At 51.4% G+C, this 26116-nt stretch overlaps 1 protein-coding gene across 18 annotated transcripts; it reads right to left on the minus strand.

The window, feature by feature from the left end:
* Positions 1 to 24451, minus strand: FPGS (folylpolyglutamate synthase). 18 transcript variants are annotated; one of them, XM_086325008.1, is made up of 15 exons: positions 24319 to 24391; positions 9386 to 9514; positions 9242 to 9295; positions 9093 to 9157; positions 6239 to 6353; positions 6010 to 6090; positions 5819 to 5880; positions 5642 to 5744; positions 5250 to 5327; positions 4895 to 5042; positions 4691 to 4780; positions 3522 to 3672; positions 3043 to 3118; positions 1758 to 1824; positions 1 to 1009 (listed from the first exon to the last, which is right to left on the minus strand). In XM_086325008.1, the coding sequence occupies exons 1-15, from the start codon at positions 24337 to 24339 to the stop codon at positions 600 to 602; spliced, it is 1650 nt and encodes a 549-aa protein (XP_086181134.1). In that variant the 5' UTR covers positions 24340 to 24391; the 3' UTR covers positions 1 to 599. The 18 variants fall into 18 exon arrangements, with proteins under 18 accessions (XP_086181134.1, XP_086181131.1, XP_086181130.1 ...); XM_086325005.1 differs by lacking the exon at positions 24319 to 24391 and adding an exon at positions 24000 to 24145; XM_086325004.1 differs by lacking the exon at positions 24319 to 24391 and adding an exon at positions 10944 to 11093.
* Between the last annotated feature and the right edge of the window lie 1665 nt (positions 24452 to 26116).

Raw genomic sequence — 26116 nt, forward strand, 5'->3', positions numbered from 1 at the left:
TTTAGCCAATGCTTTAGAAAATTTTTTTGGCCACACCATACAGCATGTGGGATCTTAGCCAGGGATCGAACCCACATCCTCTCCATTGGAAGTGCAGAGTCTTAAAACCACTGGACTATCAGGGAAGTCCCAGCCAATTTTTTTTTTAAGGAAAAAAAAAAAAAAGTTCAAAGCTTTAAATCATTTCAGCCACCCTCTGCGCCCTGGGGACCCCAGGCAGGGACCGTGTCCTTTCCCAGAAGGCCACTGGGAGGAGGAAATCTATCAACCAGCAGCCAACAGCCGGCAGGGCCCCAGGCTTGGTCAGACAGCTTACACAGTAAGCTGGGCCTGAGACAGGAAACAGGCAGGGTGGGAGTAGAAATGGGCTGGATGGTCAGGTGTGCTCCAACAGCTGGAGAACCAGGAAGAAGAGACTAGGGGCATCCAAGGCTCAGAGATAGAGCTCAGCATCCTGCCTCCAGCTCTCTATTTCACTGCCTAGAGCCCAAGACCCTGGGTCAGTCTAGACAGAATCAGGAAGGCACAAAAGGCAAATAGTTTAGGAGTTCATGGGAGATGCAGGGCAAATGCCCATCCCCTCCACCCCACTGCCTGGGCTACTGGGACAGGGAGGGCTCCAGCAGCTTCAGGACACCGCCCACCAGGTGCAGGCTGCCTGTGACCAGCACGTGAATGGCGGCAGCCTCTTGGAGTACCATGGCCCCACTGTCTGCCACAGGGTGGGCGAGGAGGCCCCGTGGGGGACTGGGCGGCTGAAAGAGAGGGTCCCGGCCTTGGGTGATCCACTGCAAGGCATGGGAGATGCAGCTGAAGACGAGGGAGCTGGCACTGTGGGTGTGGGGTGGGTGAGGCGCCAGCAGCAGAGATGCAGGCCCATCCTGCTCCTGGCTGGGGGTGCTCCAGGGGTCCGGGCTGACCTGCTCCTCATGCAGGCGACTCCAGTGCTGTTGGTGGGCGAGGCAGCGGAGCAGCACCTGGTCCAGTGTCACTGTGAAGTTCTGTTGGTCTGCGGGGCCCAGGGACAGACACATCAGTGAGGCAGCCCAGGGGAGGGGAGGGGAAGCATGCCGTGAGCCCCTGCTCAATGCCAGGCTCTATCCAAGCACCGTCCATCCTTAGCTCTGAGGAGACGGAGGCTCAGAAAGTTCGGTGACTGCCCTTTGTCGCAGAGCTGGTGAGAAACAGGCCCAGGCAGTTTAGCTTCAATGCCGGGGCTTCTACCCACAGAGCACCTCTTTCTGTCCTAACTCACTGCCTTCCCAGACTATCCCCATGCCATCTGATGTGGGGCCTGGAGATCTGTATTTTTTAGATTACTTAAAAAAAAACTTTTTACATAACCCACAGTAAAAAAGAATACATTTTATAACAGTAACCCAGGACTCACATGTGTACGCGTATACGTCTAGAAGAGAATGTCATCAGACAGTACCTACCCTCAATTTTGTGCAAGACACACTGACACTCTCTATTCTATTTTATTTAAAATGCTAGTTGAGACTAAGCTGATTTCAAGAACCATCACTGGGTTGTAACCTGCATTTTGAAAACTAGTTTCCCCAATAATTCCTTTTTAGTATTGCAGTCACAAACAACATTCAAAACGTACCAAAGGGTATTGATTTATATGATAAAACAAATCTAGTTCCTACCCAAGACCTCCAGTTTAAAAACCCCCACTGTCACCCACACAGCAATCCACCTCAGGGCCCTCTGCCGCCTGCCCACCCCAGGGACCATGCCTGTCAACTCACCTGCATTGTCTGTTGATGCCATCTCTGCCAGGTTAGGGCAGAAAATGGCATAGTCAAACTGGCAGGGCTAGAAGGCCAAAGGGAGAAGCTCAGTGTCAGGGCCTGAGAGGAGGCCCCCCACCCTGACTTCCACACAGCACCCCCAGAGTCCACATCCATTGTCCCCATCTCGAGAGATGCCACCCCCCGCCCAGCTGAACTGGAGCGCTACTGCATAAACCCACCCACAGCACTTCCACGCCCCCTGCCTCCCGATCTACCTCAGTGTACCCCGTATGGCCTGTGGCCTGAGAAGCATGGCCCAGCACAGACAGGGAGACAGACTGGAGGGGGCATGCACATTGACTTAAGGTGACCCATCTACTGAGCACAAAGGAGCGAGGTCGTGGATATGAAGGACAGATTTAGCATCTGGGTCTATGAAATGGGAAACGATCCCTAGGAGCCCTTTCAGCCTTGACAGCCAGGGCAGACTCAGTTTCCCTGGGCACAGTGGGGCCTCTCCCTCTATACTTATTAGTCCAGTGACCCCTTAAACCAAATTTTATTATTTTTTTAATCTTTTCAAGTTAGTGCTTTTATTTTCTTAGGATAAGTCCCCAGAAGTGGAATTGCCAGATCATATAACATACCAGTTTTTAACTTTTTTGAAAAACCTGTCTATTATTATCCTATTATTATCCATAGCTGCTGTGAAATGATATCCCACTAACAGTTCATAGGTGTTCCCTTTTGTCTCCATCCTCTCCAATGCTTACTTTCTCTTGTCTTTTTGATGACTGCCATTCTAACAGGTGTGAGATAATAATATCTCCTTGTGGTTTTGATTTGCATTGTACTGATCTGGCATGTTGAGTACACTCTCATATACTTATGGGCCATCTATGTTCTATGTGTCTTCTTGGGTAAACCAAAGTTTAGAAGCAGGTATCATAGTAACATCCCTGTTTTATGGTGAGGCAAACTGAGCTCAGGGAAATGCCATCTCTTATCCAGGGTCACATGCCAGTGGCGGAAGGGAACCTGACAAGTGAATCCAGAGCCTGCACCTCACACCACTTACCTGGTCCTGCCTATAATCCTGGTCTTGAGTGTGACCACAGAGAATGCGGGCAGTGACTTCCCTGTGCCCAATGCTTTTATAACACAGTTCAGGAGGGGAATGAGCAATCAGTGCCATTCTCCAGCTGAGGAAACAGGCTCAGGGATGAAGGCACGGCTCTGGGGGTCAAAGCCAGCACCCGAGCTGGCCTGCCTGCTGCCCATACCCCAGCCAGTTCCTCACCTGCAGCAGCTTCAGCAGGGCCGCGGAATCCCGGTCCCCAGTGGAGTTGAAGAGCAAGACGCGCACCTCGGAACCGCTGGGAGACGGAAGGGTTAGAGGGCAGGGGACGTCAGAGAGGAGGCGCCTCCCACCCCTTCTCCGCGGGCCCCGCCCCATCCTTCCTCCAGAAACTGCCTCTCCTTCCCTGCTGTCCCAGTCCGAGCCTGTCCTCTTGTCCCGCCCCATCCGTCCCCGAGGTCCAGCCCCGCCCATGCCCCACCCCTCCTCAAGGTCCTGCCCCTTTCCGCTGACCAAGCCCCGCCCCATCGTTCCCTGAGGTCCCACCCCTCCCCACTGACCCAGCCTCGCCCCCGCCCACGCTCCACCCCTCCTCAAGGTCCCGCCCCTCTCCACAGACCAAGCCCTGCCCCATCCTTCCCCGAGGTCCCGCCCCCTCCCCTGGACCCCATGTCCCGGCCCCGCCTCGGCCCGCTGCTCACCTGTCTGGCCTCTCGCAGCGGTGCAGCGCCTGGCGGAACCAGCGCACACAGGCTTGCATGCTGCTGGTGGTGTGCGCGCCGTCCAGGTACCAGGTAAGAGGCCCGCGCCGCAGCAACTGCGTCCGACCTGGCCATTCCGTGTGCCGAAGCCCTGGGGTTGGGGAGCAAGGCAGTCCTCCAGGCGCAGCCCCGAGCCAGCCCTCCCGTATTCTCCCACTCCGGTCCTCAACTAACTGCTTGCCCGTACTCAGAGCCCTCGTTACTCGCCAATCTGATTGGCCCAGAAGCCTCTGGTTGGGCCCTAGTCGCTGGGATTAACTGTTTGGCTGCCTTATCGGGTGGAATCTTCCAGGCAGCCCTGAGAGGGGGGCTGCTGTCATATATTAGTCCCAAAATGCAGGCAGAGAACCCTGACTCAGAGAGATTAGGTCACTGAGCGAGTGAGTCCTGGGCTTGTGTGCTCAGTTGCTTCAGTTGCATCGGACGCTTTGCAACCGCCTGGAGCCCGCCAGGCTCCTCTGTCCATGGGATTTCCCAGGCAAGAATCCCGGAGTGGGTTGCCGTTTCCTTCTCCAAGGGGAGCTTCCCGACCCAGGGATTAAACCTGTGTCTGCCACGTCTCCTGCATTGCAGGCGTATTCTGCACCGTTGATCCCCCAGGGAAGCCCTGAGTCCTGGGGCTGGGATGTAAACCCCCTGGCTCCAGGACTGTCTCACGGCCCTGACACAGGGCCTGGCACACAGTGGGCTCTCTGGAACCATCTGCTGAAGGGCTTTAACAGCCACGAGGTCCTAGTATGTGCTGAAAGCTTTGAGGGGAAGCAAGAAACCTGAAGAGTATCACCGTCCTCAAGACCCTCATGGTCTCCTGATGATGACAAGCATGACAGTTCTGGCAGCTACCACGGGCCACCCGGGCACTGTATCCCATATCTGCCAGGCTCTGGACTCAGTCCTTTAGTGACAGCACCTCTCAGTGGATCCTATCATGGTCTCACTTGGCAGATGGGGAAACAGGTTCAGAGAGACTTCACGGACTCAAAGTGTGGGAAGTTTGCTGCCTTCAGCAGAGTCCTTTCTCTTAAGGCACCTTTGGCCCCACCTCTCTAATAGGAGACCAAAAGAAAACACCTGAAGGGGGCCCAGCTGGGCAGAAAGGTCCAACTCACCCTGCTGCATGCGGGGCGTGGGATGGAACACAGGTGCCAGGGGCAGCTGCCCCGGGAGGCTGGGCCTGGATGCCTTCAGCTCCCCGGCATCTGGCAGGGAAGGGAAGGGAGAGGGAGGGCTTCAGTGGGCTCGGTCCTCACCTCTAAGGGCCCTCAGAGGCAGGTCCACCTGTCCCCTGCCCACCCACTGACCTGTCCACTTACCCTGGTAACCTTTCTGCTGCAGCCAGCAGCGGGCCACCTGCAAGGCCAGGGCAGCATTGGACCGCTGGTGCTCTCCCTCCAGGCCCAGGGTCAGTGGTGGCCCCCCTTCCTCCAGGGCTTGTAGTGGTGGGCACAGGTAGAGGGGACACTGCGGGGGAGATAGGCAGCAGCTGCTCAGGGGATAGCCCTCCCTGATGCCATCAGCCCTTCCATCTACCAGAACCCACCAAACCCTGTTCCTAGAACCGAGATGCACCCCAGCTGGACGAACACAGATGAGCAAACCGAGGGCCCAGAGGATAAAGTGCCTCCCCAGGCAGTCCTCCTCCACCCCCGGCAGCTCCATCAGACTCACTGAGATCTGCTGAGCCCTGTCCCTTAGCACCGCCAGCGGCTCGTCAGGCTGGAGCACGGTGAAGGCAGGGACGCCACTCTGTGGAGGACACGGAGAGTGAGCCAGGGGCTGCCCAAGGTGCTCCACTGCCCATCTCTGGCCCCCACATCCCTGGTTCTGGGCAGCCCATTCAGCCTTCCCCCACTGGACCTTTGGGAGCCCCTCGATGGGGAGACTGAGGCCAGAGATGGGGCTCAACTTGTTCCAGTCCCACACAGAGTTCCCATGAGAACCCAGACCCCACTGATTCCAAGACCTAATTCTGAGTTAAGATACAAATGAGCACCCCTCCCCTTCCCTGAATCTTGAGGGCCAGGGTCAGGCCATCCATGTACCTCCCCTCCCCAGGTCACCTTAAAAATGCCCCCTTTCTGCCATGCGATCTTCTCCATCGTGTCCCCCAGAAGGCCAGTGTGGTCGATGCCAAGAGAGGTGATCCCACACACCACAGGCTTCCTGCGGGAAACAAAAGGGCCAGGATGCCCCTGGGCTCCTGGCCGCCATCCCTCTCCCCAAGCCATCGGCCTCACCTGATGATGTTGGTGCAGTCGTAAGCCCCGCCAATGCCTACTTCCAACACTGCCAGGTCTACCTGCAGAGGACCACAGGGCATGGCAGGGGGCACAGGGGCTCCCGGACACTGCATGGGAGCCCTTAACCTGCTGAGATTCCCCTTCCCAAGGTCTGGAACACAGGGTTTTGGGGAGGGGGCCATACATACCTTCTCTTGGAGGAAGACGTGGAAGGCCATCAGCGTGAGGAAGCGGAAGTAGCCGGGCATGGAGACACAGCTGCTGTCATCCTGTGGACAGGATCATGTCAGAGCTCGGGGCCACTGCAGCCTCTGTGCTGGGGGAGATGGTGTCCTGGGATGCGCAGCGCCCTCTGGGTCTACCCACCCACTTGAGGTCCCCTAGCCTGCCCACCCACCAGCCCTCTGGCACAGGCACCTTGGTCTCCTCCAGCCGGTGGTAGAGGCGCCAGAAGTGCTTGGTGAAGAGCTCGGAGCTTATGGGCTGCCCATTGATGCGGATCCGCTCACGCACCTGCACCAGGTGGGGAGAGCTGTCGAAAGAACAAGGGTCATCAGGAAACTCCCTTCCCAAGACCCCCAGGCTGCCCCCCACCCCCGCCCCATAGTCAGACCCGTCTTTTGGAAAAACAAATCAGGCTATGTCACTGTCCTGCTGAAAACCCTTCTCGCTCCTCACCTCGGCCTTCTAGGCCCCAGTGGGGCTGGTTCCACTGGCCTCTGTACCTCACCTCTCCTGCATCCCTTGGAAGGTCCCTGTGCCCCAGCTCCTCTGGACTATTTTTTAGCTCCTCCAGCCCTGCTTCCTCCCCCGCCTGCCCACGTACTTTCTATCTCCAGGCCTACCTGTGGACCTGCCCACTACACAGATCTCAAGTTAAGACCACTCCTCCAGCAGAGAGAAAGGATCCTCCCCACCAGGCTGGTCTGGAATGCTCTCTGGGCTCCTATAGCACTGCCTCCAGCAGCCCACACCAATCAGCTACTCTGCCAACATCTGTCCCCATAATGTCTGTCTGTCTTCCTGTCCTTGAGGACAAAGCCTCATCAGCTGTGTTCAAGTTGCAGCCCCAGACTGGCCCATGAGGCCACATGGGCCCAAGCTGAAGGCTGAGTTTTTAACTCCTCAAATTATTTTAGATGAGATTTGGGGCTTCTATTCGAATCCTCAAAGACCCTCTCATATTATGAATCCTCTCCATTTCTCTATTTTGAACAAAGAACTGTGAAGGGAAAACACACTGATCTGAAAGGACTTCAGTCAGCTGGTTTCAGCTGTTTACAGAGGTCACTTGATAGAACTGGTAAAATAGAAGGAGGCACACATCTTGAACGCCCCAAGCCTAGGGACTGAAACCTGAGCGATTCGCTGGCATGTTAATTCCACTGCTTTGCCAGAGATGGGTTTAAGAAAGGCACATACAGCTTCAGGGAGAGGGACCCCTATCTATCCCCACCGGCTCACTCCAATCCTCTGGTGTGATTTTAGATGCTTGAATGTGGCCAAGACGGGGCGCTGCCCAGTGGGCAAAGCAGCGGCTGAGGCTGGCACAGTGACAGGGTTCCCTTCTGCTGCCCACTAGGGAGACCTCGACAGGGGCATCATACCCTATGCTTACTGTCTAAGCCCTTACTAGCCAGGCTTTCTGCTCCTTATGGCAAAGATACCCTAACCGATAAATATTTCTATGTGATTTAAAAACTGTGTAAGGAATTTAAGTTAATAAAAAGATATCTGAGGGGGCTTTCCTGATGGTCCAGTGGTTAAGAATCTGCCTTGCAATGCAAGGGACACTGGTTCGATCCCTGGTCTGGGAAGATCCCACATGCTGCAGAGCAACCAAGCCCATGCACCAGAACTATTGAGCCTGAGCGCGGCCACTACTGAAGCCCACGTGCCCTAAAGCCTGTGCTCCACAAGAAAAGCAACTGCGATGAGAAGCCCCCATACCACAACGAGGTGTAGCCCCTGCTTGCCGCAACTAGAGAAAGCCCGCACAGCAGTGATGAAGACCCACCACAACCAATAAATAATACATAAATCTTAAAAAAAAAAAAAAGGAATCCCTTAGAAGAAATGGAGTAGCCATCATAGTTAACAAAAGAGTCCAAAATGCAGTACTTGGATGCAATCTCAAAAATGACAGAATGATCTCTGTTCGTTTCCAAGGCAAACCGGTTATTCAGTATCACAGTAATCCAAGTCTATGTCCTGATCAGTAACGCTGAAGAAGCTGAAGTTGAACGGTTCTATGAAGACCTACAAGATCTTTTAGAACTAACACCCAAAAAAGATGTCCCTTTCATTATAGGGGACTGGAATGCAAAAGTAGGAAGTCAAGAAACACCTGGAGTAACAGGCAAATTTGGCCTTGGAATACGGAATGAAGCAGGGCAAAGACTAATAGAGTTTTGCCAAGAGAATGCACTGGTCATAACAAACACCCTCTTCCAACAATACAAGAGAAGACTGTATACGTGGACGTCACCAGATGGCCAATGCTGAAATCAAATTGATTATATTTTTTGCAGTCAAAGATGGAGAAGCTCTATACAGTCAGCAAAAACAAGACCAGGAGCTGACTGTGGCTCAGACCATGAACTCCTTATTGCCAAATTCAGACTTATTGGCCACCTGATGCAAAGAACTGACTCGTTTGAAAAGACCCTGATGCTGGGAAAGATTGAAGGCAGGAGGAGAAGGGGATGACAGAGGATAATAAGATGGTTGGATGGCATCACCGACTCAACGGACATGAGTTTGGGTAGGCTCCGGGAATTGGTGATGGACAGGGAGGCCTGACGTGCTGCAGTTCATGGGGTCACAACGAGTCAGACACGACTGAGCAACTGAACTGAACTGAACTGAAAAAAAAGACGTCTGAGGGACTTCCCTGGCAGTCCAGTGGTTAAGTCTCCACACTTCCACTGCAGGGGGCACGGGTTTGATCCCTGGTTAGGGAACTAAGATCCCTCATACCGCACGATGTGGCCAAAAAAGAAATAAAAAGATATCTGACTTTTCCAGCTGTATATTTCTTTTATCCATTCAAGTCGCTGCTTCCCTCCCCAAGTTCTTTGCATTATGAAAATTAGAGATTGCCATAAACTTGGGCTAATACACTAAATGCTAACTGTATGTTGAATGAATAAACACTGGTCAGAAAGACATGCAGCTGAGTTCCTGTGGGTGACCCTGGCCCTGAGGTTCAGGTTGGATCCAGAGCCCCCCAGACAGCTAGGGGACACCACATCCCTCTGTACCTCAGTACCTAAAGAACCCCGTCTTCAGGCCATAGCTTCGGAGGATACGTTCAGTGAAGGCACACGTGGAGCCCTGTAAAGAAAAGGTCTTGTCTGGGCAGGTCCCAACCCCCCACCCCAGCCTGTGGACGCCCTACCCCTGGGTCCAGTGATTCACCTTCCCCTTGGTTCCAGTGATGTGGATAATGTTCAGCTGGTCCAAGTCCTCCACCTGGGACAGACAGACAAGGTCCCTGCCTCAGGCACAGGATGCACAGACAGAAGTGGGGGGTGGAGGTGGTTACAGACCCTTCCACCTTACCTGCAGCCCACTCCGTGCCAAGTACAGCTTCATGGCTTCCAGCTGTGTCTGGGGGTCACCCCGCTTACGCTTCACCATCTCCAAGTAGTTAGCATTGGTCTGCAGGGTGTTGAGTGTACGCACGGCATCCTGGCAGTGAGCCCCAGGTAGCAAGTTAAGGCGCATTAGGGGCCCACAGGGACAGAGGCACACAGCATGCCAGTGGCTAGGCCCAGGTACCAGGACTGCCAGGCCAGCCCTGGTGCCCCAGCCCAGAGGTTAGGCACCACTGAGAAAGAAGTGGCATCTTTCTAGCTCTGGCAGAAATGGGAGCCTGGGGCAGTTCAGCTTCACCTAGGGAGTGCCAGGCAAAAAGAGGTAAAATGACTAACGGGACTAGGCTTCACTCTCAGGCCTTTGCTCTAATTCTCTCCATGCGTGCATGCGTGTGTGCATGCTCAGTCATGTCCAGCTGTTTGCAACCCCATGGACCGTAGCCCACCAGGTTCCTCTGTCCATGGGACTTCCCAGGCAAGAATACTGGAGTGTGTTGTCGTTTCCTTCCCCAGGGGATCTTCCTGAGCCAGGGATTGAACCCATGTCCCCTGCATCTCCTGCACTGGCAGGTAGATCCTTTACCACTGAGCTACTGGGGAAGCCCAATTCCCTCCATAGTTCAGCACTATATCAGGCTCCTCCTAAAGCAGGGCCAGAACCACAGAAGGCTAGGATCTTAGAACTGACGGAATTAGAACTAGGAATTCCTGGAGGCTTCCATGCCTAACCCTGAGGATTGGGATCCCACATTCTGACCCAGAGAAGAGTTGCTTGAAGCAACCAGTTGGTAAAGAGGAGTCTCAGCGGGAGGAAGGGTGTGCCAGGGTTGCCCAGACAAGAAGGCAGGTAGGCATAGCCTCAGGACAGTTCACACTGGGTGGTGGAAGTGGGAGTGATATTTATAATCCTTCAGGGCCTCAATGGCAGGCCCTGGTTGCAGGCCCTACTCGTCAAACTTGTGCCACCTGCCTGGCCACCATCCTGTGCTGGTCTCTGGCAACCGGCCTTTGGCACAGAACCAGGAGGAAGTTTTTTGTCTAACCACCGCCCCCGCTCCTGAGTTCTGCCTGTCCCCCAATTCTAAGCACTTGGATCTCCTTCTGCCTGAATCCTGGAGACTCCAACCCACATCTAGACTCCTGGATCTCCCAAGTCTGAACTCCCGAATCCCTCTACTCTCCCCCACCCCCAACTGCTGCTTCGGAGTCCGGAGACACTGTAATAACTCCAGAATCTCAGCTGAGCCGCTGGTCCTACCACCAGGCGTCCCCTTCCTCTCTTCCAACCGCGGTTCACTTCAGCCTCAGAATTTCCAAATCCGGTAGAGCGGGGCCCAACTTCCTGGTGCCTGTCCCCACCTCCAGACTCCAGAAGGTCCCCGCCCGCCCCGCCCCTCGACCCCTGCGAGTCTCTCGGTCCCAGGCTCCTGGCCACCCACTCAGCTTAGCGCAGACCAGATGCTAAGTGACCTCAGGCTGGCTCACGAGTCATTGCGTGACCTCCCGCCGGAGGGCAAAGATACCTGATACTCCATGTCTGGCTCCTGCAGCACAGGCCACGCGCTCAACCCTCGCCGCACTGCGACCCTGGTTGTTGCACCACGCGGAGAAACCGCTGCCAGGAAGAGAGCGTGGCAGCGTGCCCGAGACATTGTAGAGGGCCAGGCAGCTGCACGCTAGGCCCGGACCGAAAAAAACTAAGCTCCTGGGCCCGCCCCCGACCCGCCTCCTCTCTTCGCCAATCAGAGCTGCCCATCGCCACTGCGACCAATAAGAATCTGTGAGACGCCATCTTTGTGAGGGGCAGGCGCCGGCGCGGGCCGGAGAGTTCGTTCATGTTTATGAGGGGTACGGTCCCGCAGGAGTCCTCCTCCCTAGAAAAATACGCACTCTTTTCGTCGTCTTCTCCAGGATCTGGCCGCACTCCCCCCACCTCCCCCAAATAGCCAGTCCCAGTCAGCAGCCCTGCTCCAGGCCAGAACCAGCTGCGAGCCGGGACCAGTTCAGTTCAGTTCAGTTGCTCAGTCGTGTCCGACTCTTTGCGACCCCATGGACTGCAACACGCCAGGCGCCCCTGGTCCATCACCAACTCCCGGAGTTTACTCAAACTCATGTCCATTGAGTCGGTGATGCCATCCAACCATCTCATCCTCTGTCATCCCCTTCTCCTCCTGCCTTCAATCTTTCCTAGCATCAGGGTCTTTTCCAATGAGTCAGTTCTTCACGGTGACCAAAGTATTGGAGTTTCAGCTTCAGCATCAGTCCTTCCAGTGAATATTCAGGACTGATTTCCTTTAGGATGGACTGGTTGGATCTCCCTGCAGTCCAAGGAACTCTCAAGAGTCTTCTCCAACACCACAGCTCAAAAGCATCAATTCTTCGACGCTCAGCTTGCTTTATAGCCCAACTCTCACGTCCATACATGACCACTGGAAAAACCATAGCCTTGACTAGACAGACCTTTGTTGGCAAAGTAATGTCTCTGCTTTTTAATATGCTGTCTAGGTTGGTCATAACTTTCCTTCCAGGGAGTAAGCGTCTTTTAATTTCATGGCTGCAATCACCATCTGCAGTGATTTTGGAGCCCCCCAAAATAAAGTCAGCCATTGTTTCCGCTGTTTCCCATCTATTTGCAATGAAGTGATGGAACCGGATGCCATGATCTTAGTTTTCTGAATGTTGAGCTTTAAGCCAACTTTTTCACTCTCCTCTTTCACTTTCATCAAGAGGCTCTTTAGTTCTTCTTCACTTTCTGCCATAAGGGTGGTGTCATCTGCATATCTGAGGTTACTGATATTTCTCCCGGCAATCTTGATTCCAGCTTGTGCTTCCTCCAGCCCAGCGTTTCTCATGATGTACCCTGCATATAAGTTAAATAAACAGGGTGACAATATACGGCCTTGACGTACTCCTTTTCCTATTTGGAGCCAGTCTGTTGTTCCATGTCCAGTTCTAACTGTTGCTTGGAATATTAGGTCCATGAATCAAGGCAAATGGGAAGTGGTCAAACAGGAGATGGCAAGAGTGAACATCAACATTTTAGGACTCAACGGGCCAGGATACAATGACAGAACTTGTGGACACCTCAGGGAGGTCACTGAATCGCAGCTCCCAAAACATCACGACCCAACACAGAGACAAACTGCAGGGATGTGGCCTCTGCCCTCATGAATCTGACAGCTCGACTGCAGGATAACAGACCAAAAACCAGGCACCTACAGCTACTGGGTCCCCTAACCATTCCTGGGCAGCCTGGGAAGGCTTCCTGGAAGAGGCAACATCCTGACCTCATGAACTGTGGAGACTGAGCACAGTTAGTGAGCCCCAGGGTGACAGGATGCCAGAGCCAGCAGGATCTTGTGGCCTTATAAGAAATTGGGTTGCATTTAGATTTGGATTACAATAAAATGGTTCTAAGAAAGGATGACAAGATTAGATTTGCACCTTGGAAGATGTGCTGTTTAGAGAGAGCTGCCCTCAGAGAGGGCAGTAATCTGCCCTACCTGTGGGTGGAGGATCCAGGTTTGTCCTGGAGTTTTCAGAACTTTTTCTATGACTTCATTTTTTAAATTAATACTTTTGCTCTTGATTTAAAAATATTTTTACTTTTCTTAATCTTTTTTTACTTTAATTTTTGGCACCCCCATTAGATCCCTGACCAAGGGTTGAACCTGGGCCCCCTGCATGGGTAGTACAGAGTTTTAACCACAGACCACCAGGGAAGTCCCTGTATATGACCTTCTTGGTTCCAACTGGTAGCATGGGGAAAAAGTAGTATGGAGATTCCCTTTCTACAGTTGAGACTTGGAAAGGTGTGTGTGTTTGGGTAGTGGTGGGGAGTTGCTGCAAGAAGCTTCTAGAGAAGTTTCCTCAGATAAAAGGCAGTCCCTTAACAACTGATGGTAGTAGTCTCTCCCTCTTTCCTGCAGACACTGGGTCTAAATATTTAGCAGAGATTGTTTGATTTTGAAATAAACACATGTGTTGGGAAGATTCTGTCATTGGCTAGACTTCTGCTCTTCATATCACTGGTGGGTGCCCCACCCCTGCCCCATGGGAGATGGACAGGTTGTTGTCTTGCTTAGTTTTCTTCTTTTTTAAAAATCATTGAAACTTTCTTTATACATTATAACTTAATAACTGCATAAAATTGATCATAAAATGGCATTAAATGTTTTTTTTTCTTTTGCTTAACCCTCTTTCTCCCCCCACCTTTGGTAATTCTTACTGACAGCCAAGGAGATCAAACCAGTCAATCCCAAAATAAATCAATCCTGAATATCCATGGGAAGGACTGATGCTGAACCTAAAGCTCCAACACTTTGGCCACTTGATGTGAAGAGCCAACTCATTGGAAAAAACCTGATGCTGGGAAAGACGGAAAGCAAAAGGAGAAGGGGGCGGCAGAGAATGAGGTAGTTAGATAGCATCACTGACTCAGTGGACGTGAATTTGAACAAACTCTGGGAGACAGTGGAGGACAGAGGTGCCTGGCATGCTACTGTCCATGGAGTCCCAAAGAGTTGGGCGCGACTTAGTGACTGAACGACAAGAACATTGACAACCAAGTGTGTGTCCCCTGGTGTGTGTCTGCTCGTGAAATCACAGACACAACTCGCTAGGGCCTTGGGCTTTTTTATTTTGGTTTTTCTGGGCCATGCAGCCCAGCTTGCGGGATCTCAGTCCCTCCACCAGGGATTGAACCCAGGCCACAGTGAAAGCCCCAAATCCTAACCACTAGACTACCAGAGAACTCCCTATAGAACCTTGCTGATGCAAATGACAATACTTTCTGCATCTTAACAGTCATACTCAACAATAAGCCTTTAGGGATCCATAGACTTCCCTGGTGGTCTAGTGGTTAAGACTCCGTGCTTTCATTGCAGGGGGCATGGGTTCAATCCCTGGTCAGGGAACTAAGCTCCTGCATGCTTCAGGGTCAAAAAAGAAAATAAAACCAACCCCCTCAAAAAAAAAAACCTAAAAAATAAGGAGGGATCCCTTTAAGACCATTACTTAGCAAACAGTTAAGTAGAACCTTTCTGGGCCAAGCACTGCTTTAAATCCATTCTACATAATTACTCATTTAATCACCAAAATCCTGTGAAATAGGTACCAGTATTATGCCCTGTTTCACAAGTGAGGAAACTGAGGCCCAGAGAAATAAAGGCACATGCCCAAGTCAAAACATCAAAATTTGAGCTCTGGCCCCAGAGTCCTTATTCCTAGCCTCTATACCTTCCTCCTGGCCCGCCCCCCCACTGGAGGTGGGGGCACTGCTAGCTCAGAAGCAGTGGCTATACCATAATGCATTCCCTCCTTGCCTGCAGTGCTCTGCCGCAGTGGGTAGCATCTACACCAGGGGCTTAAATTTCTGAGGGTGAGATTGCATGGGATGAGGAACATTTGGGTCCAAGGGTATTTGCATCCCTTCCCCCCAACACTGGAAACATTGCAGCCCATCAGTTGTGTGTGTGGAGAGAGCACCCCTATTCCAGAATGTCCCCCAGATGGCGGGGTGTGGAGTACCCTGTCATTCTTATCGTGTATTTCCCTGGCTACAGTGAAATTGAGCTTCTTTCCAGGCTTCTATTTCAGTAAACTGCTAAAACTTCAGGACTTTGGTCACTTTGTGAAGAGTTGACTCATTGGAAAAGATCTTGCTTCTGGGAAAGACTGAGGGCAGGAGGCGATGGGGATGGCAGAGGATGAGATGATTAAAGAGCATTACCGACTCAATGGACCTGAATTTGAGCAAACTCCGGGAGATAATGGAGGACAGAGGAGCCTGGCATGCTACAGTCCATGGGATCACAAGGAGTCGGTCGTGACTTAGCGACTGAAGAACAAAAACAAGAAGCCTTGGCAAAGTCACCCAGTGGCCTTTCCTCCATGTTCTCTAAGGATCGTTTTTTTTTTGTTTGTTTTGGCTGATCCCATGACTGCTTCGGGATCCCAGCTGTCAAAGCACCATGTCCTAACCACTGGACCATCAGGGAATTCCCTCCAAGGACAATTTTTATAGCCAATGACACCTGGAAATTTAAGAGGGGAAGGAATACAATCGATTTATCTTCTTTGTTGTATTCAAACTGCTTCTTACTTTTTATTTTGTCTTTAAATTCTCACTTTTTTTTTTTGGATGGATAATACATCATATCATTTAAATAGTGAGAGGTACGAAAAGGTACACTGGGAAAAGCTTCCCTCCCGCCCCAGGTCCTAGCAACCTAATTCCTCCACCCAAAAGCAAAGTTATGCTTCTTGTGATTTTTCTAGAGACATTTTATGCAATTACAAGGAAATACAAATATATATTGATTTCTTATTTATACTCAAGTATTCTTGCCTGGAGAATTCCATGGACAGAGAAGCCTAGTGGGCTACAGTCCATGGCATCACCAAGAGTCGGACATGACTGAACGACTAACACACACACTTCTTTATACTCAAAGATAGCAGCAGACTATATACACTATATTCCCATATAACTTTATATCCTAGACCTTATTCTGGACTGTGTTGCCACATAAGAGAGGCTGTATTGGCTAATTTGGTTTTTTAAAGCTGCATAGTACTCCTTGGTGTGGAAGTACTGTCATGTATGTGGCCAGTCTCTTACTGATGGATGTTTAGGTTTTCAATATTTGGCCATCACAAGCAATGCTACGGCGAGTAACATTGTTCCTTCCATGTGTGAGCACATCTGATGGATAAATCCCAGGAAGTGCAATGGCTGGATCAAAGGTGATGTGCATTTGACACTTTCATACAGACTGCCACGTTGTCCTCCATAGGGACAAGGCCGGTTTCCACCCCCATGGCCCTGAGGGGCATGAGCCATCTATTTCCTCAGCAGCATACACCATTAGCCAACTCTGATCTTGCCAGTCCCATAGGGGTAAACATGTATTCTCAGGGTAGCTATCTTTTGCATTTATTTTATTATGAAGGAGGGTGAGCATTTTTTATCTTTAAAAGTCAAGGGCTTCCCTCGTGGCTCAGTGGTAAAGAATCCACCTGCCAATGCAGGAGACATGGGTTCGGTCCCTGGTCCAGGATGATCTCACATGCAGCAGAGCAACTAAGCCCATGGTCCACAACCATTGAGCCTGTGCTCTAGGCCCCGGGAGCCGCAACCACTGAAGTGCCCATGCCTGGAGCCTGTGCTCAGCAACAAAAGAAGCCACCGCAATGAGAAGCCTGTGCCCTGCAACTAGGGGGTAGGCCCTGCTCTGCACAACTAGAGAAAAGCCTGCTTAGCAACAAAGACCCAGCATAGCCAAAATAAAAATAATTAATTTTTTAAAAAAGGTCATTTGTATTTCTTTAGCATTCCCCTCATCTCCTTTGCATTATGGCTTTTTTAAAAAAAATTTTATTTGGCTACACTAGGTCTTAGGTGAAGCTGCACCAGGTCATGCAGCTTCAATACTTTGGCCATCTGATGCGAACAGCTGTCTCATTGGAAAAGATCCTAATGCTGGGAAAGACTGAGGGCAGAAGGAAAGGGCATGACAGAGGATGAGATGGTTGGCTGGCATCATCGACTCAATGGACACGAATCTGAGCAAACTCCAGGAGAGAGTGAAGGACAGGGAAGCCTGGCATGCTGCAGTCCGTGAGGTCACAGAGTCTGACGCAACTGAGCGACTGAAAAACAACAAAAGTCTTAGTTGTGGCATGTGGGTCTAGCTCCCTGACCAGGATCAAACCAGGGCCCCTGCACTGGGAGCATGGAGTCTTCGCCGCTGGACCACCAGGAAAGTCTCATCATTGCTTTTTATTTGAAAAGCTACAGATATTTGTACAAGAAAGAAGCTAAAGTATAAAGGAGAAAATCAAAAGCACTTTCATAGTGCACCCGGAGAACCACTGTTGGCCTTTTGGTCTCATTCTTCATAAAGAACAATAGAAACAAATCCACTGTGTGGAGAACAGAGAAAACAAGGACTCAGGGAAACTGGCAAGCAGGCCAGTGTCCACCCATGGGAGGCAGGTCTGCAGGCATGCACGGAGGGTAGTGAGGGGCCAGGGGGTCCTGCTTCAACCCTCCACCCTCCCAAAGGGAAAGGGTGTGATCCATCCATCCATTCATGTGTTCATTTGGTGAGAAATGGTCTCTGCCAGACCTGGGTTCGGTGATGGGGACACTGGCTTGTGGGGACAGATGACAAGGCTCTGCTCTTGGAGCACCCTGCCCAGGGAGCAAGAGAAGAGTGAAGAATGAAACTTGAAAAGAACAAAGATTTGTGATTTCTGTTTAAAGCCTGTAGGGACGGGAGGTTGGGGACCAGAGAGGAAGAGAGACAGCTTGGGGCCACACAGCAGGTCAGCAAAGGCACCATGCTGGGCTATCTAGACGCAGATCTGCCTGAGTTACTGCTCTCTCTCCTGCCTCATCGTGACAGCTGGCAAAGACTTCAAGACTTGGTCTTGGCCAAGCTCATGCTCACAACTTTTACCTCTGCCTGAAACACCTTTCCCCTAAACTTTTCCTCTTTGCTCTTTTGGGTGGGTTCCTTTAGCATTTATCCCTGGAATTGGCATTGCAATCTCTTTTTAATCCTCACAAAAAATATATGAATGAAAGATTATCCCCATTTGACAGGTTGCAAAATGGAGGCTCACAGAGGGTAAGCACCTCATTCAGAGTGAGACAGTGTGTGGCAGAGCTAAGATGCAAAGCCAGATTTCCTGGCTTTAAAACCTGCCCCAACTTGCCACCACCGGTCTGGTTAATCTCTGCTGTCGATGCTCTGTGTGACCTTGGGCAATTTGCTTCCTCTTTCTGATTCTGTCTTGACTTGCAGTCTTCTTAATAGGACAAGGCTGAAATGAGTTCTGTCCCATCTCATAATTTCCAGGGGAGGCTGGGTCTTGATGATGCCAAGAGTCTCCAAAGGCACTCCAGAGAGCCAGGACTAGAGGGGTTCCGCTGGCCATTCCCCACCCCCACCCAGGGTTCTGTGAAGACCAGACGAGGTTCAAGCTCTTTGGCAGGTTTATGCAGAAGACTAGCATTCAGAAGGGAGGGTACATTTCCAATGGCCACATCCAGATTCAGACCCTCTGATACATAAGGGCTCCCCTCACCTCTGAATGTCAGCTTATATCCAGGGACCTACATGGAAATTCTTTTCTGTCGCTGGGTGAGAAGAAACTTGCCTTAAACAGAATTCCATATCCTCAGTGGAGCAGCCTCTCCTTATCCTCACCCTGACTCTGGCTCCAGAGGTGTGAATGGATTTAGTGTATTAGGAGGGCAGCGGACCTTAAAAATGGGCCTCCCTCCGACCCTGCGGTTCTCCTGCTTCTAAGGTTGACCCCGAGGAAACAAACAACTGGAGCTGTGCTCAGGGGCCCACGTGCTGTTTATCACCCTCCATCTCGGGTGGCAGGTGACACAGTTGATGACCTGATGACGCCCTTCTTCCTGAAACCCTTTGTTCTCAGCTTCCTGGACACCTCCCCTCCCCATCCTCCTCCTTCCTGGCTGGGTGAGCCCTGCTGGCTCTGCGTTCTCCCCTCCGACCTCCTCCCGTTGCGGCCAGGGACTCACACCCCTCTCCCCGAGGTGGTCCCTGCTGTCCCCGGTCACATGTCAAACATGTGACCATGTTTGACTTTCAAATGTCCCTCTTCGCTGGCTACTGACATGAGTGCCTGGTGACCGCTCAGCGTCTGCAGGCATCTCAGCTGCTCCCCAGGGCTTTTCAGTTTGGGGAACAGCTCCACCCAGGGGGCTCAAGTCTTAAGCTAGGCCTCGGGCTTCCCTGGTGACTCAGGGGTAAAGAATCCACCTGCCAATGCTGGAGACACGGCTTGATCCCTAACCCAGGAAGATCCCACATGCCGTGGAGCAACTACTGAACCCGTGCCCTAGAGCCTGGGAGCCTCAACTACTGAGCCCACGTGTCACAACTACGGAAGCCCCCATGCCCTAGAGCCCATGCTCTGCAACAAGAGACTCTGCCGCAATGAGAAGCCCACGCACCGCAACTAGTGACTAGCCCCTGTTTTCACTGCAACTGGAGAAAAGCACAACCATAAATAAATACAATCATAAAGGTAAATAAATAAATAAAGCTAGGCCTCACTGCCATCCCTCCAGGCCCAGGCCATCACTGCTGGTCTAACCTATCACCTCCTTGCTGTTGTTCCTCTTGACCCCCACAACCACAATTGTTTCCCCTTTTTTTTTGTCTTTTTTTGGCCATGCCACGTGACATGGAGAATCTTAGTTCCTCAACCAAGGATCAAACCCGCACTCCCTGCATTGGAAGTGTGGAATCTTAACCACTGGACCACCAAGGAAATCCCCGTTTAAATCATTAAAAAAAAAACAAAAAAAAACAGATCTCTCTCCTGCTTCAAATCTCCCCATGGATTCTCACTGCACTTAGGATGGTGTCCAAACTTTTGATCTTACCATTGCCCCCAGCCCTGCTGGTCTCCTCTGATTCTCAAACACACCAAGCTCACGCCCACCTTTGTGAAAGTCCACGTCTACTGAGCACTTAGCATGAAGTTCAGTTCAGTTCAGTTCAGTCGCTCAGTCGTGTCCGACTCTTTGCAACCCCATGAATCGCAGCACGCCAGGCCTCCTTGTCCATCACCAACTCCCAGAGTTCACTCAGACTCACGTCCATCGAGTCAGTGATGCCATCCAGCCATCTCATCCTCTGTCGTCCCCTTCTCCTCCTGCCCCCAATCCCTCCCAGCATCAGAGTCTTTTCCAATGAGTCAACTCTTCTCATGAGGTGGCCAAAGTACTGGAGTTTCAGCTTTAGCATCATTCCCTCCAAAGAAATCCCAGGGCTGATCTCCTTCAGAATGGACTGGTTGGATCTCCTTGCAGTCCAAGGGACTCTCAAGAGTCTTCTCCAATACCACACTTCAAAAGCATCAATTCTTCGGCACTCAGCTTTCTTCATAGTCCAACGCTCACATCCATGCATGACCACTGGAAAAACCATAGCCTTGACTAGATGAACCTTTGTTGGCAAAGTGATGTCTCTGCTTTTGAATACGCTATCTAGGTTGGTCATAACTTTCTTTCCAAGAAGTAAGCGTCTTTTAATTTCATGGCTGCAATCACCATCTGCAGTGATTTTGGAGCCCCAAAAAATAAAGTCTGACACTGTTTCCACTGTTTCCCCATCTATTTCCCATAAAGTGATGGGACCAGATGCCATGATCTTTGTTTTCTGAATGTTGAGCTTTAAGCCAACTTTTTCACTCTCCTCTTTCACCTTCATCAAGAGGCTTTTTAGTTCCTCTTCACTTTCTGCCATAAGGGTGGTGTCATCTGCATATCTGAGGTTACTTAGCATGAAAGGTATTCCTTTAATCCTCACAGCGGCTTGAGGAGTACTGTGATTATCCTCCTTACGAAGATGGGAAACTGAGGCAGAGGGGTTGCTCAGCCAGCCCAAGGTCATACAGAGTGAGCGCACGACAGAGCCTCAGGGCTTTTGCACTGGGATTCCCTCCGTCCGGAATGATCTTCCCCCTAAAGTTCACGTGACTAACTCATGATCATTTCAGATCTCTGATCAAATGTCCCCTTGCCACATTCTTGCCATCTACCCTTTTGTACCTTTTAGATTCTAAACCATGTGACTGTATCAGCATTTCAAAATAAATGTTTTCTAACAGAGCATTATAAATTTTGATGTAAGAAGCTTGTTAAGGGAACAAACCTTTTGATGACTCAGTATGGACACTGGGATCCCATTTTTGTTCAAATAATTACAATTTAGAAACTAGCCTGGGCATTTTTCTCCTAAAAGGTAACTATGATTAGCTCTGAGAGGTAAGGCTAGAAGTGACTTTTTATAAGTATATATATATATTTTTTTCTTTTTAAAAATTTTTATTTAGAGGTGACTGTTACCGTCCTTTTGCTTGTATGTATTTTATAATTTTTCCCCTGGTAACATGCCTAAGTGGGAAAAAGAATGAATGATTCCTTCCATGTTAGTTGACCAGCACCTCAGAGTTCTACTGTTTTTTTGTTTTTAAGATTTTTTGATGTGGCCATTTTTAAAGTCTTTATTGAATTTGTTACAATATTGCTTCTGTTTTATATTTTGGGTTTTTTTGGCCGAGAGGCACATGGGATCTTAGTTCCCCTACTAGGGATCGAACCCTCACCCCTGCATTGGAAGGTGAAGTCTTAACCACTGGACTGCCAAGGAAATCCCTCAGAGCTCTTCTTGATCAACATTCCTGGTCAGCAGCTGGGGGTACTGAGGCCCAGCAAGGGGCCAGAACTGACCTGGAAGCAGGTGTGGCTCCCAGACGCTCCTGGGAAGTTTCTGGGGTCTCCACTCATAGCCAAGAAGGCCTTTCGAAGGGCACCAGGTGTGTGGCGTGGAGCCTTGAGGTGGGACATGCCACTGAAAGGCTGGCTTCAGTTCTGCCACCTCCCCGAAGGGCCTGAGTGGTCTCTGAGCTGGCCGATCCTTTCTTTGCTCAAACCTGAGAGCAGATTGCCAATTTTCAGAAAGGAAAAAAAAAGTGTGGAACATGTTTTCTCAGTTTATGACACTCTGCAACCATGATTGTCCTTGGTACCTTCTCCCTGGAGGTAAGATTTACAGAGCCTCCTCCTTGCCTGGTGCTGTACTGAGCCCATTTTACAGGTGAGGAAACAGAGGATAGGAGGCAAGGAATCACCTGGGAAGGTCACCAACTAGCAAGTTGGTTCAAGGATTCAGCTCAGTTCCAGCCCCTTTTGATTCCAAATTTAGCCCCTCTGATCAAGCTAGGGAAACCCTGGCTCGTGTTTTTTTTTTTTTTTGTAACATGGGTTTTCTTAAATAACAATACAAGTTCTTCCTAGACATCAGCACTGTGCAAGGACTTTTATACACATCTGTCTCCTTTGATCCTCACACCCACCCTGTGAGGGAAGGCCTGTTCTGGGACCCATTTCTCGGGAAGACAACAGAGGCCTAACAGGGGAAGTGGCGTAGTCATTCACAGGGGTCTGTAATACCAGGCCTCCCAATGGACATGAGTTTGAGCAAACTCTGGGAGACAGTGAAGGACAGAGAAGCCTGGCGTTCTGCAGTTCGTGGGGGTGACAAAAAGTTGGGCACGACCTGGTGACTGCACAATAACCACAGTGCACTCCAGACATCCCTGGACCCTGCCCACAGCTGCCCTGTGCCCTTGGAGTGCCTGGTCATCTGGTCAACTAACTGGGCTCTGGCCTTGAGCCGGCTCTCAGTTCAGAGGAAGATGAGAAGCTGTGTGAAATGCCAATACTCCCCAGCCCAGGAGGCTGCCCCTGGTGAGGGGACCACACTGTGTGTCAGGTCGCCTCACCTCTCTAGGGTCCTGGCCTCAAGAGCCAGGGGGCCTGGCTGACCTTGAAGAAGCCATAACTCCCATCCCCTGGCTTCTGGCGCTGCTCCTCTGTTGCTGGGCGGAAGGTCCTCTCTGTCAGGGGTTGGGGGAAGCGGCCAGCCTGGTGTGCAGCCCCAGTCAACGCTGGCTGAGCCACAACAGCCGTGAGATCCTCACAGGGCCTCGCACAGCCATCCCAAGACGGAGACAGGCAATCTTGTGGTGCCTATTCTACAGAGGAGGAAACTGAGGCTCAAAGAGGCTAAGCAACTTGTCTAGTGTCTACAGACTCACATAGTCCAGCCTGGGGTTCCCACCCCCAGCTCTAGCTGGTCCCCTCCAAGGATGATTCTGCCGCTTCTGAGCTGGCAGTCTCCTTGCCCCTGAAGCCCTGTTTCCTCATCTGTAAAGTTGGGGTCGCAGTGCTGCTGGCCTCAGAGGTCTGGAGGTGAGCACACAACTGAGCAACTTCACTTTCACTTTTCACTTTCACTTTTCACTTTCATGCATTGGAGAAGGAAATGGCAACCCACTCCAGTGTTCTTGCCTGGAGAATCCCAGGGACGGGGGAGCCTGGTGGGCTGCCGTCTATGGGGTCGCACAGAGTCGGACACGACTGAAGTGACTTAGCAGCAACAGCAGAGACCTTCAACAAGCCAAGTCCTTACAAGCTCCTACTTGCACCTTCCAATCTTTAAAATGCAGACAATAATGGTCTCAGATCATCAAACACAGACAACAGCGAGCACAGGGCCCAGCAGGTAGAAAGCTCTTTGATCAATAGTGCCACTGTTATTATCATTATTAAAATAGAGCTGACTGCTCTTTCTCATAGATCAGTCTAGAGAGTTAAGTCAGACGAAACCCGGTCTGTAACAGAGCCTGGCACACAGGAGGACCCTCAAGGCCGCCTCGGCTGCCTCCCACACCTCCTGCCCAGTCCTCCTTCAGAGCTTCCCATCCCCACACTGGGTGGGGGGTTCTGTGGAGCCTCCAGTTGGTGAAAAGGAAGCTGTGAGGCCCATGGGGTTGGGGGGCCCTGGACCACCCAGGCCTTTAGAACAAGGTGTAGGATGACAAGGCTTTTTTCTTGGGTCTCTGCAAAGTATGACGTTATGACCATTGCTAATGGCTTGGATCTCTGAGGTCTATCTACACTCATTGCACAAAAGGTAGCCATAGAGAAGAAGGCTGCCTGTCCAAGGTCAGTGTTCTCCTACCTGGAAGGAGGCAGTTTTAGCCGAGAGAGGACACCCCGATAGGCCTGGCTCCTCCATGGCTGCTTCCCACCAGAGCGTCTCAGCCACTGGCCAGCAAGTAGCCAGGGACCTGGCACCTCTCATCCCTGGGCTTCCCGCTCCCCCACTGGGTGGGGCACAGAGTGACCCACGGGTGTGGGTACCTCTGCCAAGCCTGCCCTGGGCTGGGCCACAGAGGGGAGGGGTAGCTGGAGGGATTCCCAAGACCTGGCCTTTTCCCACCCTGGCCTTGGGGGAGTGTGCCTGGGGGTGTGGGCAGGGGCCTGGGAGAAGGTCTCACCTGATAGGCTTCTGCTTTCATCCTGGGATCAGCCCAGGGATCTCTCAGCCTCCCTGCTGGATTTCTGAGCGCAGGACTAAGTCAGAATCTTCCTGTGAGTTAAATAACAACCCGGTGGAGGTTAAAGGTGAGCAGGCAGAAGGGAGTACTAGGGAGGGGGCATGCGGAGACTTCCGGGCCTTGAGGCTGGGCTTCGTGCCCAGTGGGACTGGTTTTATCTGCCTTCTCTTATCGCAGCCCACCTCCCCTTACCGTTAAGGCTGTTTGCCCTGGCCCTGCCCGGCTGGGATCCCTGGTGAGGAGGGAGAGGCCACAGGGCTGCCCTTGAGCTAAGGCGTCCAGGCCTGCTGGGGGGAGGGCTGAGTCTCCCAATCATTTGATCAGAAAGACTCCAGGACACAGACCCAGTCCTCGGCCTACGGGGTGACATCGACGGCCCGGGCAAATGAGCTGGTGCAGGCCTTTCCCGTTTCCCTGGCCTCTCCAGTCATCCGCCAGACTGGTGGCTGGCTCGCTCTAGTGTTTAGGAGACTCCCAGGTGCCAGGCTGCCTCAGGTGATGCCCCCACGAGGCCCTGCCCTCTAAGAGCATTTATTCCTGGCTACATACCTTCCTTCCCAGGTGGGGATGACACTCACATCACCCCAGGGTTCAAGGATAAAGGGGATTAGACTCACACCCGCTGACTTCATCCCAGCCTCCTTTCTGGGGTGTTCTACGGGGAGATGAAGGGTGGGGAGAGACAGGAGCCAGAAGCTCCAGGGTTTAGAACCTGTTTTGCTTGTTTAGAATCTACCCGCAATGCAGGAGACCTGGGTTTGATCCCTGTGTTAGGAAGATCCCCTGGAGAAGGGAAAGGCTACCCACTCCAGTATTCTGGCCATGGACTGTATAGTCCATGGGGTCACAAAGAGTCGGACACAGCTGAGTGACTTTCACTTGGTTGTTTTAATTTTTTTTTAAGTTTAGATTTTTTTTTTTTTTTTCCAGCTGTGGTGGGTCTTCGTTATTGCACTCTAGATGCGGCAAGTGGGGGCTACTCTTCACTGCAGTATGAGGCCTTCTCATCATGCTGGCTTCTCTTGTTGAGAAGAGCCTGGGCTCTAGGTGCGTGAGGACTCAGTAGTTATGGTGCTCGGGCTTGGTTGCTCCAAGGCATGTGGAATCTTCCTGGACCAGGGATGGAACCCATGTCCCTTGCATTGCAAGGCTGATTCTTAACCGCTGGACCACAGGGAAGCCCTGGTTGTTTTTAAAACATGGTTTAATTGCATGAGTAAAAATATTAATTCAGGAAATATGAGAAAACACAGAGAAGCATAAAGGATGTGCTGTGTGCTCAGTCACTCAGTCGTGTCTGACTCTTGGCAACCCCATGGACTGTAGCCCACCAGGCTCCTCTGTCCATGGGATTCTCCAGGCAATAATATTGGAGTGGGTTGCCATGCCCTCCCAGGAGATCTTCCCGACCCAGGGATTGAACCTGCATGTCTTACATCTCCTGCATTGGCAGGCGGGTTCTTTACCATTAGCGCCGCCTAAAGGACAGAAACACCTTGATAACCATGGGTAATGTTTTAGTGTGATTGCTTCCATTTTTCTTACAAAAGAGCAGAAGCAGGAGATACTGGGTTGGCCAAGAAGTTCATTCGAGTTTTTCCATACGATCTCATGGTAAAACCTGAATGAACTTTCTGGCCAACCCAGTATTTTGTAACCTGCTCTTTCTATCTGTTGTCTTTGGAACGTCTTCCTGCCACAGAGCATATACTTCTTGTCCTTCTGCATGGCCGCCCAG

This window comes from Bos grunniens, chromosome 11 (genome assembly GCF_055505025.1).
Source record: "Bos grunniens cultivar Pamir isolate PY7600 chromosome 11, Bosgru_T2T1.0, whole genome shotgun sequence".
Classification (NCBI taxonomy): Eukaryota; Metazoa; Chordata; class Mammalia; order Artiodactyla; family Bovidae; genus Bos; species Bos grunniens.